Raw genomic sequence first — 16,296 nt, forward strand, 5'->3', positions numbered from 1 at the left:
GGTGTTCGGACCAGAGGAACAGAAACTGTCTCTTGGTCTTTTCCTCTTCCAGGGATCCCTTCGGTGCCAAGGCTGTAGGGATCTGTTGTTGATCACTACTGCGCTCTTTTTCGTTTCTTCCGCCATCTGGGGCAGGATAGTGGTAACGAACACTTACAGGCTTTTATCAATGTGAGCGGTCGAGAAAGTGGGCCCCCTTTTTCTCTCCAGAAAGCCAGGACAACAGACCGCATGGGTAGGACCTAGTTCTAGGCCTCCGTGTGGTGGAACTCCAGGGGCGTCACTGACATGGAAGGCGGTGTGAAGAGTACAGCAGATGTGCAACCTGTAGGCCCTAGAGCAGGGGTCCCCAAACTTTTTACACAGGGGGCCAGTTCACTGTCCCTCAGACCACTGGAGGGCCGGACTATAAAAAAACTATGAACAAATCCCTATGCACACTGCACATATTTTATTTTAAAGTAAAAAAACAAAATGGGAACAAATACAATATTTAAAATAAAGAACAAGTAAATTTGAATCAACAAACTGACCAGTATTTCAATGGGAACTATGCTCCTCTCACTGACCACCAATGAAAGAGGTGCCCCTTCCGGAAGTGCGGTGGGGGCCGGATAAATGGCCTCAGGGGGCCGCATGCGCCCGTGGGCCATAGTTTGGGGACCCCTGCTCTAGAGCTCTCATGCCAAGAGCGTGCTTCCTCTCATCCCCAGGTGATCCATGCTCTGGGGCAAGCCTGGCATCCGGAGCACTTTGTCTGCAGTCACTGTAAAAAAGAGATTGGCGGCAGCCCCTTCTTTGAGCGCAGTGGCTTGGCCTACTGCCCCCAGGACTACCACCAGCTGTTCTCTCCACGCTGTGCTTACTGTGCCGCTCCCATCCTGGACGTAAGTCAGCCCCTCTTCCCCCTGCTTCCCTGCAGCTCCTCCTCACTCACGGAGAGGCAGGGTCCTGGTTCACAGCTCCGCAGCGTTCTAATGCGCCTCTGTGTGTTCCTCTTCCAGAAAGTGCTGACGGCGATGAACCAGACCTGGCATCCCGAGCACTTCTTCTGCTCTCACTGTGGAGAGGTGTTTGGTGCGGAAGGTACGACCCTGTGGTGCCTGGAGCTGCGTCCCTTGACCTGCCTGGTTGCACACATGTCTGCCACGACCACCCAAGTGCCCGTTTCCTTCCTCACCTTGTCCCAACGTTTATAGGTTTTGTTTAAATTGAATTATTTTAATCAAAGAAATATGAATGCATCGTTTAAGAGCTCAAACGTTACTTCAAGGGCAATATTGAAAATGAATAGTCCCCTGCTCCTCTTTTCTCCACCCCAAATCTATTTCTTCTCTCTAATTTTTTTAAGCTTTTTCTTTTGTTATTAGGTGTTTTAAATGATACATTGCTATAAAATGATTTTCCCCCTAATTTTAATCATTTATGTATTCACTTTTTACCAGAGAAGATGAGGATTTAGAAATGTTATTACTATCCCACCTTACCCTCAATGTATTTCCCCTCCCTCATTTTCTCAATATATAATCAGGTCATAATTACAGGTCAGATCGGTAATCATAATTACAGATGATCATGTAAATATTGCTTAGGTAGAAAATTGTGATTACAGTGGAGCACGGATTTTGGAGTCAGACTGCCTGGTTCAAATCTGGGCTGTGGTATTCATTACTTACACGATGTTATTCAAGCATTAACTCTCTGTATCTTATTTCCTCACCAGTAAAATGAACTTAGTAATAATGCTTACCTTATACAGTGGTTATGAAGATTTTAAGAGATAATATGAGTATAGTGTTTAGAATGACATCTGGCACGTGAAAATGTAATAGTAATATTATTATCACAGTGTCCTTTTTGTATAAATTTATTTATTCCTGAAGTTAATATTTGGATCATTTTTTCATTAGCGTAATTTTCATTGTACTTATCACTAATTTACTTGACAAAACTGTAAAATCCTTCTCAAAATAGTCAACCACATGTGGTGTGATAGGTCAGTTCCATTTGTTCTTTTTTGTAGACATCTGCCCAGGAGACTTCCATATTCCTGCTACAGTCCAGAATGGTTTCCCCTCAGGCCTGCTGAGAAACAGTTTATCCTGGGTCCTTATCTTGGAAATTCCTTTTACTATTTTCCTCTTTGAATCCTCTGTTGCCTGGATCTCACATCTTTTAATACATGTTACTGCCCTTATTTTGGTGGAGCACATCCTCTAGTAGCTTCTGAGAACAGGATAGGAGGTAAAATTTTGAGACCTTGAATATCTGAAAATACTTTTGCTCTGTTGTCTACCTTAAGTTGCCTGGGCAGATACTTCTAGGTGGAAACGATCTGCCCTTATATTTCTGAAGACTTTGCTTCACAGTCTTTCAGCTTCTACAGGTGGGAAGTTTTTATTAAGATTTTGCTTTTATTCCCGATCCTTTCTATGTGATCTCTTCTTCCCTCTTTGCATTTTTTTCCTTCTGTTTTCTGAATTGTCTTGATTTTTTTCCCTGACTTCTTTTTATGTTTGTTTTGAACAGATATGACTCGTGCATGGAATCAGAAAGCTTCTTTATTTTGTCTTTTCCTGTTTTGTTTTGTTTTTTGGAATTAACTCAGCGGGGAATATTTTCTTCTCTCACTTAAATAAAAACTCGGGTAATCCCATGTCTTTTCTAATTACGCTTTTTCTTCCTTTAAAAAGTAGTTTAAGCCCTGGCCGGTTGGCTCAGCGGTAGAGCGTCGGCCTAGCGTGCGGAGGACCCGGATTCGATTCCCGGCCAGGGCACACAGGAGAAGCGCCCATTTGCTTCTCCACCCCTCCGCCGCGCTTTCCTCTCTGTCTTTCTCTTCCCCTCCCGCAGCCAAGGCTCCATTGGAGCAAAGATGGCCCGGGCGCTGGGGATGGCTCTGTGGCCTCTGCCTCAGGCGCTAGAGTGGCTCTGGTCGCAACATGGTGACGCCCAGGATGGGCAGAGCATCGCCCCCTGGTGGGCAGAGCGTCGCCCCTGGTGGGCGTGCCGGGTGGATCCCGGTCGGGCGCATGCGGGAGTCTGTCTGACTGTCTCTCCCTGTTTCCAGCTTCAGAAAAATGAAAGAAAAAAAAAAAAAAGAAAAAAAAAAAAAGTAGTTTAATTAAATTTATCAAGGTGACATTTGTTAATAAAATTATGTAAGTTTCAAGTCAACAGTTCCATAATATATCAGCTGTACATTGCATAGTGTACTCACCATCCAAAGTCTAGTCTCCTTCTGTCACCATACATCTGACCCCCTTCACACTCTTCACCTTCTCTCCACCCCACTTCCCTCTGGTGACCACCATACTGTTATCCGTGTCTCCGAGGTTTTTTTGTTTGTATTGTTTGCTCATTTGTTGCTTTCTGTTGTATATCCCACAGATGAGTGAAATTGTATGGTTCTTGTCCTTTTCCGTTCAATTTATTTGGCTTAGCATAATGTTTTGTTCTGATCCTTGCAGAGCTGAAACTGGGGTGGAAGGAGATGAGACTGGAAGGCAGGAAGATTCTTATCTCTCGTACTGTTATAACTGTTCTTTATGCTGTCTGGGCCTGGCAGATGTGTAACTCTGACTTTTTTTTTTTTTTGGACCCTTTTGTGGATTTAGTACAGGGTCAATTGTAAATTCCTAATTGCCCTTCACATGTCCTGGCTGGTTGTTTGCTCCTGGGCTCATTTCTTTGAGAAACATTCCACACAGATTCTTTTTTTTTTTTTTTTTGTATTTTTCCAAAGCCAGAAACGGGGAGGCAGTTAGACAGACTCCTGCATGCGCCCGATGGGGACCCACCCGGCACGCCCAACATGGGGCGATGCTCTGCCCATCCGAGGCATTGCTCTGTTGCAACCAGAGCCATTCTAGCGCCTGAGGCAGAGGCCACAGAGCCATCCTCAGCACCCTGGCCAATCTTGCTCCAATGGAGCCTCAGCCGCGGGAGGGGAAGAGAGAGACAGAGAGGAAGGAGAGGGGGAGGGGTGGAGAAGCAGATGGGCGCTTCTCCTGTGTGCCCTGGCCGGGAATCGAACCCGGGGCCTTCTGCACGCCAGGCCGACGCTCTACCACTGAGCCAACCAGCCAGGGCCCCACACAGATTCTTTATTGCAGGGTTTACCTTGTTTCCTCCAGGTGATCTCTTAGAAATGATTCTGATGGCTCCAGATCATCTTTTTCACTCACATTTGCATATACAGACCATGGGAATCTTGTACCTCTCTCTTGCAGTTAGTGGGGCCAAAGTTAATTTTCAGGTGCATCTCTCTCTTCAGCTGCCATAGGCTCCTTCAGCCAGACTCTCACCTAGAGACTTTTTCCAGGGATGAGTCTAGTACCATCACCGGTATCCCACTAATGGCAGGGGACATATACCCAGCTCTCTGAGTGGTCCTATTGAAGTCCCTCTCTTAACTTGAGATTAGCAAGAGAGCCATACTTCATCCTACTTGGGGGCAGTGGTGGACCACCCATAGCACAGTTTTCTTCAAAGAAATCTCTCTCTCCATTTCCCTTTCTCTTTACCGGTTTTGTCACCTCAGTGTGCTTTAAGGGTTCAAACCTTGTGGGAATAGTCCATGGATGCCTACTTTTGAGGGATGTCTTACAGCTCAGTTTGGAATTTGATATCTGTGACATCTTGATGCCATACATCTTGTTATATTGGTCTTTGCCAAATGCTGCTGATCTTTGGCTGCCCGTTTCCTACTTAAGAATGAGACACTAAAATGCTAGTCAGGATATAGGCAGAACTATGTGGTACATAGATAAGATACTCTGGTCAGTTTGCTGGGACCCTCCTGGATATTAATATGTTAGCTCTTTAGTCTTGAATCAGTTCTACCCAAGAGATGTTCTCTCTGCCAGCATTATGAGAATTTAAAAAAGGGATTGGAAGATGGGTTTTTACTGTTCAGAATGTCAACTTTATCTCATTCCCATTTCCCAGTGGAAAGCCTGGCTTCTCTCCTCATGGGGCCCAGTGTTCCTGATCACTGAGACTCTATGGTTTGGTATTTCCAGAATTAATCAGTGCATCTTATGGTCAGGCAAGGAATCTGATTCTCTTACAGCTCCTCAGACTTGCAGCCCATCCTGTGCTCAGTCTTGAAGACTATTTTATCCATTCAGTTCCTGAGCCCCTCTGATGCTATGGAGCTCCAGATGGCTTGAATTTTGTTGGCACTTCCTCTCTCAGGATATGGAGGTTTCAGTGTTCTTGTTTTTGCCAGGCTACTTGTTTCACTTTTACCTACCTTAAATTTTTGAAATGTTTATTGCTACTTTTTTCGTGGCGCCCTTTTTCCTTTTCTTCCTTTCCTCATGGGTCTTTCTATTTTAGATTATTTTTTAATCACCATGTCAGTGATGTTCCAGGAGAAAGTGAAGATCATCCCATGTGTCTTGCCCTCACCAGCACAGACTCTCCTCATGTCGAACCTGTTTTTATGTTTATTCCCAGCTACTGTCTCTTTAATTCCAACAATAACTGTGCGAGATTAATTTTATTCCACATTTTACTTAGTTAAAAATGAAAGTGCTGAAGCTCAGAGAAGAAAAGTGATTTTCTTGAAGTCATACAATTGGAAAGTCAAAGAGTTGGAATTGAAATAAGGTCTTATTTTTGCAAGTTTCTTGTATTTTTCTACAACATTATAACTGCCCCTTGACAGAAACTCAATTCCCTTCACATGCTGGGTCTTTTTATTTTGTTGGTACCAGCATACTGCACTTGATTTGAAGGTAGAGCTGGATCCGGCAGCGCTGATGTAATCCATCAGCACAGTGCTTTGTAGTAATGTGCATGCTCGCTGAAGCTTGTTCAGTGCTTTTCACAAATCATTAGATCTTTCATTTCTGGGTTGCACTTTAGTTAAGGAGTCTTTTTCACTCAGATTTAATCTAAAGGATATTGAAATGTGGCGTGGTAAATTTATAATGTACTGGTAGCCGCAGAAGTCTGAGAGTTAGTTGAGTAGAATAGTCAGCAGGTGAACGCTGCCCAGCGATAATTGTGATGTGGAAGTTGCCTGAGAACAGAACAACAAGATACAGACCTATTTCAAGAAGAGATATGAGTTAGACACAAAAGAAAAGTATCTTGCATATAGGATGGCCAGGAAGCACCACTGCTCTTGACTTGGGCAACTTCTAAACAGATAAGGCAGATTGGGTCATTTTATAACTTTATATAAATATGAAGCCACACCTAAAATATATTTATTTGGACAGCTGATAGGAAAAAAAAGGGTATTTATTAATCAGAAGCTCCTTTTGTGTAGTATTTTTGTTTTTATCCTTTGCTTTCTGTAAATGGTTACTTCATTAATTAGGTAGCAGTTTGCTTTACCGCAAGTCACATAGTCACACACATAGCTTCTATAATGACTGCTGAACTGTTGAGCCTCCTGAGAAATTAAATTCATCTGCATTTTTGTTTCAGTTCAGGGAATTACCCTTGGAGGAGCAAGTTTCTAAGCACATCAGGCCTTAACATCCTCCCGTAGGGACCCAGTCCTCATTGTCTACCTTTCTTTTGAATCCTTCATTATCCGGGCCATACAGGTGCTCCTTAATTTCCCCCGGGGCTATGAGCTTCACCCCAGTATAAACATCCTCCCTCTCTCTGTGGCACTTTTAATTGTTAGTGTCCCTCCACCATCCTGCAGAGGTAATTGGCCCCAGAGAGAGCCTCCAGGAAAGTCAATGCTGAAACTTTCTCAATTTGTTGGATACTAAATTCAGGGTTATCACGCAAGTTTGGCAGATTGCTGTTGATTCCTCTCCTGAGACTCACCTGAGTTCAAACAGAGGCTGGTACCTCCCTCTTATCTCATTCTCATGGCCCATTACAAGTGCCTCAGTGAGAATCATTCCTAGGTCGTTGGCATGCCTTACGGCTTTCTCAGGTGACACTGATGTACAGGCAAGCGCAGTTTGAGGTCACTTGCACCACTGAGGACTTGTCAGAAATGCAAATTCTCGGCCCCACGCCAGACTGAATCAGAAACTCTGGGGGTGGGGCCCAGCCGGTAATCTGTATATTGACAAGGTGACATATGTATATTGACATCTACAAGTGATGGATGCACATGAACGATTGAGAAATATTGGGCCATACAAAAGGAAGAAAGACAATTGTGCACATTGGTTTGTTTTTCTTAAATACTAGGCCTTCCCACAGTCAGTCACCCTCAATCAGACTCTAGACATTCTTGGATAAAATGGAAAAAAAGTAGAGTGGGCTCACCTGTGTCACAGGGGCAAGAACACAGGACAGTTTATAAAATTATTCATTTAGACTGTTAGAGCCATAGGCCTCAGAATTCTGTCAAACTATCTGCTTTTCCAAGTCAGCCTCGTTGAACAAGGCAAGGAAACCAAATAGTGACCAGAGGTCCTAGAAAGACTGCAGCCACCTGATTGGCATTCCAACCCCAATATTGGAATATTCCAGCAGCCAGATCAATCAATCAATATTGATTGATTGATTGATTGATCTGGCTGCTGCTATGAGAGTAGATTTCTAGAAATAATATTCTGGGTGGGATGCTTCCCAGGCCACTGAGCATGCTTTGCTTACATGGCATTTCAGTGGGCACAGGCGGGGCTTTCCTACTTCCTGAGCTATTGGTTTATGGTATTGGGGCTCAGCCAGTGCCCTCAGGTCTCACAGAGAGGTCAAGGGCAGGACGCAGTAAGATTTCTTTGTTGTTCTGTTTGTCTTTAGAATGCATCTAGTAGGACTGCACAGTCAAAATACTGTGCTTTAAAGGTACTAGAATGAATTCTTGCCTTATTTTTTTTTGTCTTACCACCAATTTGATATGTAATTAAGTTCATTTATTTCAACCTGATTCAATTTTTAGGGATAAATTTTATAAAACAATAATAGAAATCATATATTTATTTAGGAACCTTTCTATTCACTATATTTCTCTGAGATATAATTAGCAAGTATTTTCCTCTGGTTTTCCTGTGTCTTGGCTTTGTTTATGGTGTTTTTTGGTCACATATAAATCATTAATTTATACTTTTATTTTATTTTATTTTTGTGACAGAGACAGAGAGACAGAGAGAGGGACAGATAGAGACAGACAGGCAGGAAGGGAGAGAGATAAGAAGCATCAATTTTTCGTTGCAGCTCCTTCGTTGTTCATTGATTGCTTTCTCATATGTGCCTTGACCAGGGGGCTACAGCATAGAAGAGTGACTCCTTGCTCAAGCTAGCGACATTGGGCTCAAGCCAGTGACCTTGAGCTTAAGCCAGCAACCTTGGGCTTCAAGCCAGCAACCTTTGGGCTCAAGCCAGTGACCATGGGGTTATGTCTATGATCCCACACTCAAGCCAGCGACCCTGTTCTCAAGCTGGTGAGCCCATGCTCAAGCCGGATGAGCTTGCACTCAAGCCTGTGACCTTGGAGTTTGGAACCTTGGTCCTCTGCGTCCCAGTCTGACACTCTATCCACTGCGCCACCACCTGGTCTGGCATTAAAGTATACTTTTAATGTAGATAAATTTATTAATCTATAACTTGCTATTGAAGTTTGAGCCCTTTTATGACAGTTTTCATTTCATTCCCAGATTAAAGAAGAATCTATCCATTTTTAATTCAAGTAACTGTATGGTCTGAATTATTACCTTTAGATTTTACATCTATTTGGGAATTATTATTTCATAGCACCTTATTTTTAAATATTAGTCACTTTTCTTCAGGTGCTGTTTCAGACCCTGGAGGTATAGTGTGACAAGACCAACAAAAACTAGTTTCTCTCAGCTAATGTTGCAGTGAGGCAAGACAGACCACGAAGATGGTTTTAGGCAACAGCAAAGATAGTGACAATGATAAAGATGATGTGGGGAGATAGATGCCTCTTTGACAAGATGAGTTTTAGCTGGTTTGTGAATGACAAGATGAGGCTAGCCATATGAAGGCCTCAGGCAGAACTGTTCAGGCCCAAGGGATAGTTAGTTACTAAGGCATCAAGATGGAATAGATCTTAACATTGTTAAGTGCTCACTATAAACCAGGCACAATACTAAAGCACTTCACCTGCATTATCCAAGTATTTTTTACAACAAAACCTTAGAGGTAGATATTTATTGTAGCCCCATTTTGAATATGAGAACACTGAGTTTGGGAAAGTTTAAAATCATTGGCTCCAGCCCTAGCCAGATGGCCCAGCGGATACAGTGTTGTCCCACCGCATCAAAGTTGCCGGTTCCATCCCCGGTCAGGACACATATGAAAAGCAGCCAATGAGTGGTCAAGACCGAGTTGAGGCTTCTCTCTTTCTCCCCCACCCCCCAATCAATGGAAAAAAATTTTTTTTGATAAAATCATTAGCTTCTTCTCGACCTCCAACTTGGCTTAAAGGTCTGGAACTGCAAGAGTAAAGCCTTGGTTTTCTCTCTCCAGGGTTTCATGAAAAGGACAAGAAGCCGTACTGCCGAAAGGACTTCTTAGCCCTGTTCTCACCCAAGTGTGGTGGCTGCAACCGCCCGGTGTTGGAAAACTACCTTTCAGCCATGGACACTGTCTGGCACCCAGAGTGCTTTGTTTGTGGGGTCTGTATACTCAGTTGTTTTGGATTCACAAAAAGTCAGAGGTTTTCCTCTCCAAGAGGCACAGCTGCTCAGAGGGTTCACAGCTCGGGATTAGGAACTGATGTGGGCTTCCTAAAGGAGACACAACACGTAGTATTTGTTGTGGGCCTTCGCTTGTCTGTTTTGCTAGCGGGCGATAGTCTACCCTCCATTTGTCAAGGGCCCGAGTGGATTTCTGCTACTTGCAAGTAACTGGCAGGAATTTGTAAGCTGGAAGTTTTCTAGGCTGACACCTGCATTCCTTTCCTTTCTCTTCTCCCCGCCCCCCAGGACTGCTTCAGCAGTTTCAGTACTGGCTGTTTCTTTGAACTGGATGGACGTCCCTACTGTGAGCTCCATTACCATCGCCGCCAAGGAACCCTCTGCTACGGGTGCGGGCAGCCCATCACCGGCCGCTGCATCAGTGCCATGGGCCACAAGTTCCACCCTGAGCACTTCGTATGTGCTTTCTGCCTGATGCAGCTGTCAAAGGGGATCTTCAGGGAACAGAATGACAAGACCTACTGTCAACCCTGCTTCAATAAACTCTTCCAACTGTAATCTCAGCTGAAGGAGCCCAGCCCCTTCAGATAGATCCCTTATAAAATTTAAACCAAGAGAGGGAAGAGCGCCTTTGTTGTGACTGACCTGCTCAGTAAACATATAGAGAGAGTAAAGGTGATGAACAAAGAAAGGAACGTCTAGCTGTCACATGACTAGTCTTAAATTTCAGATTTCTAGTCTCTTTAAATTTTAATTTGGTACTTGGATTTAGATCTGGGCGCTGTTCTCTCGCGCCTCTGCAGATATATTTTCCATCTGCGTGCATTCATTTCAGAATCTGAAAACTCAGATTTCTTCATTTTCACCCCTGTGCTGGCCCTGTTCACATCTTCTCTCCCTTGGACCTCAGACTGGGCCTTTTCAAGCTTCCCATAGTTCCCTGGGACGTGGTTCCCCAGGGTTCCCCACAGTCACGGCTGAGGACTCACCCTTGCTGTCCGGCATCATGGTACCACTCAATCTCCTCACATCTCCCTTCGGTGTATTTCTCTCTTCCAAGAGGAAGTAGATTTTAACTGGGCAAGTTTGCGTGCTGACATAACTGATAAATAAAGTGGCTTGTGTTTTAATGACTCAATGCATATAGTTTGGTAGACAAACCCTCTGCTTCTCCTATTAATATACTAGGCATTTTCTGCAATTAAATTTGTATCATACCTCTTGTTTACTTCTGTACAACATCACTTTTTTTCATCAAAAGAAACTAAAAGGAAGGACTCCTGTTCACTTTTTTATTCATCTGGGTCCATAATGTTCATTTTATTTTACTTTTTAATTTGCACTTAGATAAAAAGAATTTTTTGAAAAGATGGCAAAGCTTCTTAATATTGTTTTCATCATTGCGTTCACTGAAGGAGAAAAACTGGACCTCCGCTGGGCACTTGCAAATCCATATTTGCATATGTGTGCACGTCTCCAAACCCATAAAATTATATATATATTAAATATGTCCAGATTTTTTATGTACCAATTATATCTCAATAAAGCTTTTGTTTAAAAAATAAAAACGCATCTTCCTCAACTTCACAGTAATCTCATGAAGACAGACACGATGGCTGTTCTTAGAATATCTCTAAAGAAAGAGCTTGTAAAAGATCATTTGATCATTTTCTAGTTTGGATTAAGAAATCCAAGCCCCCGCCCTGGCCGGTTGGCTCAGCGGTAGAGCGTCGGCCTGGCGTGCGGGGGACCCGGGTTCGATTCCCGGCCAGGGCATATAGGAGAAGCACCCATTTGCTTCTCCACCGCCCCCCTCCTTCCTCTCTGTCTCTCTCTTCCCCTCCCGCAGCCAAGGCTCCATTGGAGCAAAGATGGCCCGGGCACTGGGGTTGGCTCCTTGGGGCTCTGCCCCAAGCGCTAGAGTGGCTCTGGTCTCGACATAGCGACGCCCCAGAGGGGCAGAGCATCGCCCCCTGGTGGGCAGAGCGTCGCCCCTGGTGGGCGTGCCGGGTGGATCCCGGTCGGGCGCATGCAGGAGTCTGTCTGTCTCTCCTTGTTTCCAGCTTCGGAAAAAAGAAAAAAAAGAAAAGAAATCCAAGCCCCCCATAAAAATCTCCACTTCATTATTTGTTCCTCCACAAAATATTGTAAATAAAGTTGCATAAAAGTTAGGTCATTAAAGAAGCTGACTTTCTTATGCCCTCCCTCAAGTAAACCTTAAAAGGAGTCATCCTTACTCAAAAGAGATAGTGAGTAGGTCTGTGCCACATCATTGTTACCATGGTCTTAAAGATGTTGTATGATTGTTTGTTAAAAACAGATTAGACCCTGGCTGTGTGACTCAGTGGATAAAGCATCGTCCCAGTGCACTGAGGTCGCAGGTTCGATACCTGGTTAGGACACATATAAGAAGCAATCAATGAGTGCACAACTAGATGGAACAACTAAGTGGAACAGCGAGTTGATGCTTTTCTCCTTGCACGTCCCCCACCCCCATCAATCAAAGGGGGAAAAAAAAGATTAAATGACTGTGGTAAACTCCTTAACTAAAGGTGTTTCTTGAAAATAAAACTGATTTGGTGTCCAGATTGGTCTGGGCACAGAACTTCTCGAAGAACTGATGGATTAAATGATTGTTGCCAACTTTTCTTATATCTCTCTGGGTCCTGCTATCCAGTGGCTCTGCAGCTGTGTTTATTTCCCACATGCACACATTTGTTAGAATGGATGGGTAGGGATTTTGAGAGTTAAAAGGAAGTGGTAACAGTTAATTCTATGTGATACAGACTTCAAATGCATCTAAGCTGTGTGGGTGGCCACACAGATAGGGAGCCATCTGGTCTCACGTCCGTTGTGGTTGGCTGAGAGTACCAGACTAAGCAGAATTTACGTCCAACTTCTAAACATCCTCTTTACCGCATTTGACTCTCTGGTGTTATATGCAGGTGTTAATATGCCAGTGCTCGTGGTTGCCTTGGATATTTGACAGAGTAAACTTGGAGTTTAAGCTTTCAAGAAAGAATGCTTAGAAAAAGAAAAAGAAACGAAAGTGTTCAGGTTCTTTTCTTTCTTTTTTTTTTTTTTACCTGTTCAGAAAGAGATGATGTCATCAGGACTAGCGTTTTAGCCACAAGGAAGCCACTCACAAGTAAAACATTACTATTACTCAAACTGATCACCTAATTCTCTACTCTTGATTCTAAATAACTCCTAGCTTTTAAAAAAAATAAAACCTGCCCTCAAAGAACAGAGCTTTTGCACCAGTGAGATATCTGAATATGCTGTAGATTGGAAACCTTATTTCTGTATTCTAAAAGAAGAATTTCTCAATGAGTTAGCTAATTATTCTATAGAATAAGTATGTAATTCTCCAAGGTGATACTTTGGTAAAGGCAACAATTATTTTCCATACAAGTTCTAGCAAGTACATCTCTTACAGTTGAGGGATGGCTGCCAGCCACATGCTTCTTGGTTCAGGACCAGCAGAGGAAGAAAGAGTGTTTTCCTCTAACTTAGCAGGAAAAGTCCCAAGATTCTACTACCTGGACTAGCTTAGGTCACATACCCACTAGTGATTTTTGCTGGGGGAGTGGACAGTGCTGCTTGGCTTACACCAAACTGGACCCCAGAGGTAGGAGCAGGACTAAGTTCCTGAGAACCACAAGGACTTTGTGGAGGAGATGTGAATACTTTTAAAAAATCTGGGTACTGCTAAAAAGGGAGTAATGAATCTCGAATTTATATGACTATATGTTCAAAAGCAAAAATATTAATGTATTTTTCTGAGTTTCAAGGTAACACAGAGGTAAACAAATAGATATTTCTAGTGCCCTGAAGGAATGTGTCTGAGAACTCTACAGAGTTCAAAACTAGAGGAGAGGCAGGAATCGTGGTGTTATGAATAACACAAGGCAGAGCTACTGGTCTTCCCTAGGCCCCTAGGGCACAGCAGTAAGAAGCATCAAAAGCAGCTTTAGCTTGACCGGTGGTGGCGCAGTGGATAAAGCGTCAACCTGGAATACTTAGGGTCACTGGTTCAAAACCTTGGGCTTGCCTAATCAAGGCACATATGGGAGTTGATGCTTCCTACTCCTCCCCTTTTTCTCTCTCTCACTCTTTCTCCTTCTCTCTTTCTCTCTCCTCTAAAATTAACAAATAAAATATATATATTTTTAAAAAAGCAGCTTTAGTCTCGGAATCTGAAAAGGGAGCTCTTCCAGCTGAAATGAAGGTGAGAAGGAGTGATGACTTCTTTTAGGGGCAAGTGTCTCAGGCATGAACAAGTCCTTAATAAGGGCAGTGGTGGCAGCCACTACAATATGGGACTGAAAAAGTGACTGTGTGCCCCCACAACACTGTGGAAGCTCTGTTACTAGAGGCCAAACTCACCATCAGGGCAGCATGGAAGTGCTGAGAACCCGGAGCTCAAAGGAGACCGGAAATCCCCTGGGATCACAGAGAAGTGCTGGTACTTGAGTTGTGCTTGTTGCAAACGTACAACTTTGCCAGGAAGCTGCAATGTCTCCGATCTATTCTGTAAGAAAGGAGGCAGTTTATGAAGGTTGGTTCCACTTCTCCCTTGTACTTAACTTAAACATGTTGTGCCTAAACTAATTTTTTGTGGGAAGATGGCTCCTAATGTTTGTGTTCACAGATTGTGGATTCTGGACAGTTGCATGGAATTCCCAGCTTCTTGGTGAGAATAATCCATCTTCCCTTTCTATTTTTGATATTACCAAATTGGACAAAAACTGTATTCTAGAGATAATATTTTTGTCTATGGATAACTACCTGTGAAAGACACCTCTAATCACAGGTGCTAACAGAACAATTCCTACGGCTGAGAATGAATGCATCAAGAAATCACAGGACTTCGCTCTTTTTAAACTTTTAACTCAAAGAGGGTGAGACAATTTGATTTTAGATTTTTCTGCCTTTGGACTTTAATGTGCTATGATGACTAATACAACCGGATATAACTGAGGATGTGAAATAGAATGAGAGTACACATCTCAGCATTATTCTGTTCAGTCTGGCATCTCCGTGAGGAACCATATCTCCCCCCTGTTTGGTCCATGTGACTATTTACTGTAGGTTGATTCTATTCTCAGCTCCCAAAATGGACATGAGTGTCAGGCCTGACCAGTGAGCTTATTTTGTTCTTCTGGACCAATATGATTGGATCAGGGGTAGACATGTGACTCTAGCAAAGCCAATCAGATCGTGCCCCAGGACCTTTGATGAATTATGAGGGAAAAGGTGTTTTCATTCTGTTGGGATTCTATGTGTAGCATTAAAAAAAACATTGTTGCTGAGAAATATCTTAATTATCACTTGGGCACAGGGTTGCTTGAGAAAGAAGTCAGCACAGAGGAAAGCAGCATTGAGTAATGATGAGGCAATGTCTTCTTTTTTTGAGCTGCTAGATCCTACCATATCAGCATCTTAACCCCAGACTGGGAAGTCATGTGAGTAATGAATTCTCCTTTTCAGTTAAACTCATTGGAGCTGAAAGTCTGTCACCAATTGAGTCAGCCAACCAGATAGTCTTTCTCTTACAAATGTAAAGTATTCTTGAAGAATGAGTGAGTGAATGAATGAATGAACTTGGTGGTGGCACAGAAGGTGCATTGTGTGTCACCCTAAAACAAACAGACAAAAATAGAATCTACTTTTTACATTACAATGGCACACTTTGTATTTGAAGTCTGAAGCATCTTGGAGTTAGCTGATATATAAATATTTAGAATAAAAACTTCTTGTTCCTGTCTGATTTGTTAGTAAAGTTGAATAATGTGTATCAATATCACTAAGGGGATAGGGGAGAGTGTTGTCATCCTATAAGATGCAAAAATGTATTGCAAATCAGGTTATATATGCTGGTTCATCTAGTGCTCATCCATAGAAAAATATTAAATCTTTGATGTTACTGTAATTGTATTTGTACTAAAAAACTGTTTTAAAAAATCTTTGTCTTACTTGCAAGCAAAAAAGGCAGAAAAAATTTAAAATCACAAGATAATTGGATGTACATTTATCTTAAAAGTTGCTCTTTGAAGAAAACTGGCTTTACAGGAGGTCAAAGAAGAGGAAGAAGACATTTACAGTGACTCTGAGAGGAGATTTTAGGGATACTTCTCAGTTTGGAGGTTGAGGATGATGATAATAAATTATGCCCAGCGACCTTTGGAGAATATGACTTTCTCACTCCAGGTGCTCTTGAACTTTCCAATGTGAATTAAATATTGGAGACTTAAAAATAAAGTGAGAAAGCCTGACCAGGCCGTGGCACAGTGGATAGAGCATTGGACTGGGACACGGAGGACCCAGGTTCGAAACCCTGAGGTCGCCAGCTTGAGCGTGGGCTCATCTGGTTTGAGCAAGGCTTACCAGCTTGGACTCAAGGTCGCTGGCTTGAAGAAGGGGTCACTCGGTCTGCTGTAGCCCCACAGTCAAGGCACATAAGAGAAAGCAATCAGTGAACAACTAAGGTGTCGCAACGAAAAATTGATGCTTCTTATCTCTCTCCCTTCCTGTCTGTCTGTCCCTATCTGTCCCTCTCTCTGTCTCTGTCACCAAAAGTAAATAAATAAATAAAGTGAGAAAAACATAAAAAATTAAATTAAAAAAATTAAAGAAGTGAGAAGCTTAGAAGGAAAGAGTTTTCTAGGATGATGTGGAAGTTTTGAAAGAGGAATATAAGAAG

At 42.9% G+C, this 16,296-nt stretch overlaps 1 protein-coding gene and 1 non-coding gene across 2 annotated transcripts in view; one reads left to right on the forward strand and one right to left on the reverse strand.

The window, feature by feature from the left end:
- LPXN (leupaxin) overlaps positions 1 to 11,128 on the forward strand; it is a 42,272-nt gene extending 31,144 nt beyond the window's left edge. Inside the window, exons 6-9 of the mRNA XM_066360411.1 lie at positions 714 to 887; positions 1,005 to 1,086; positions 9,421 to 9,569; positions 9,879 to 11,128. Coding sequence (XP_066216508.1) covers positions 714 to 887; positions 1,005 to 1,086; positions 9,421 to 9,569; positions 9,879 to 10,148 — 675 coding nt within the window. The 3' untranslated portion in view covers positions 10,149 to 11,128. The remainder of the gene's footprint in view (positions 1 to 713; positions 888 to 1,004; positions 1,087 to 9,420; positions 9,570 to 9,878) is intronic.
- Positions 4,016 to 4,092, reverse strand: TRNAA-GGC (transfer RNA alanine (anticodon GGC)). The gene has a single exon. It is a non-coding gene; the product is annotated as a tRNA-Ala (tRNA).
- Positions 11,129 to 16,296: the final 5,168 nt, after the last annotated feature.

The sequence above is a fragment of the Saccopteryx leptura genome, chromosome 1, assembly GCF_036850995.1.
Source record: "Saccopteryx leptura isolate mSacLep1 chromosome 1, mSacLep1_pri_phased_curated, whole genome shotgun sequence".
Lineage (NCBI taxonomy): Eukaryota > Metazoa > Chordata > Mammalia > Chiroptera > Emballonuridae > Saccopteryx > Saccopteryx leptura.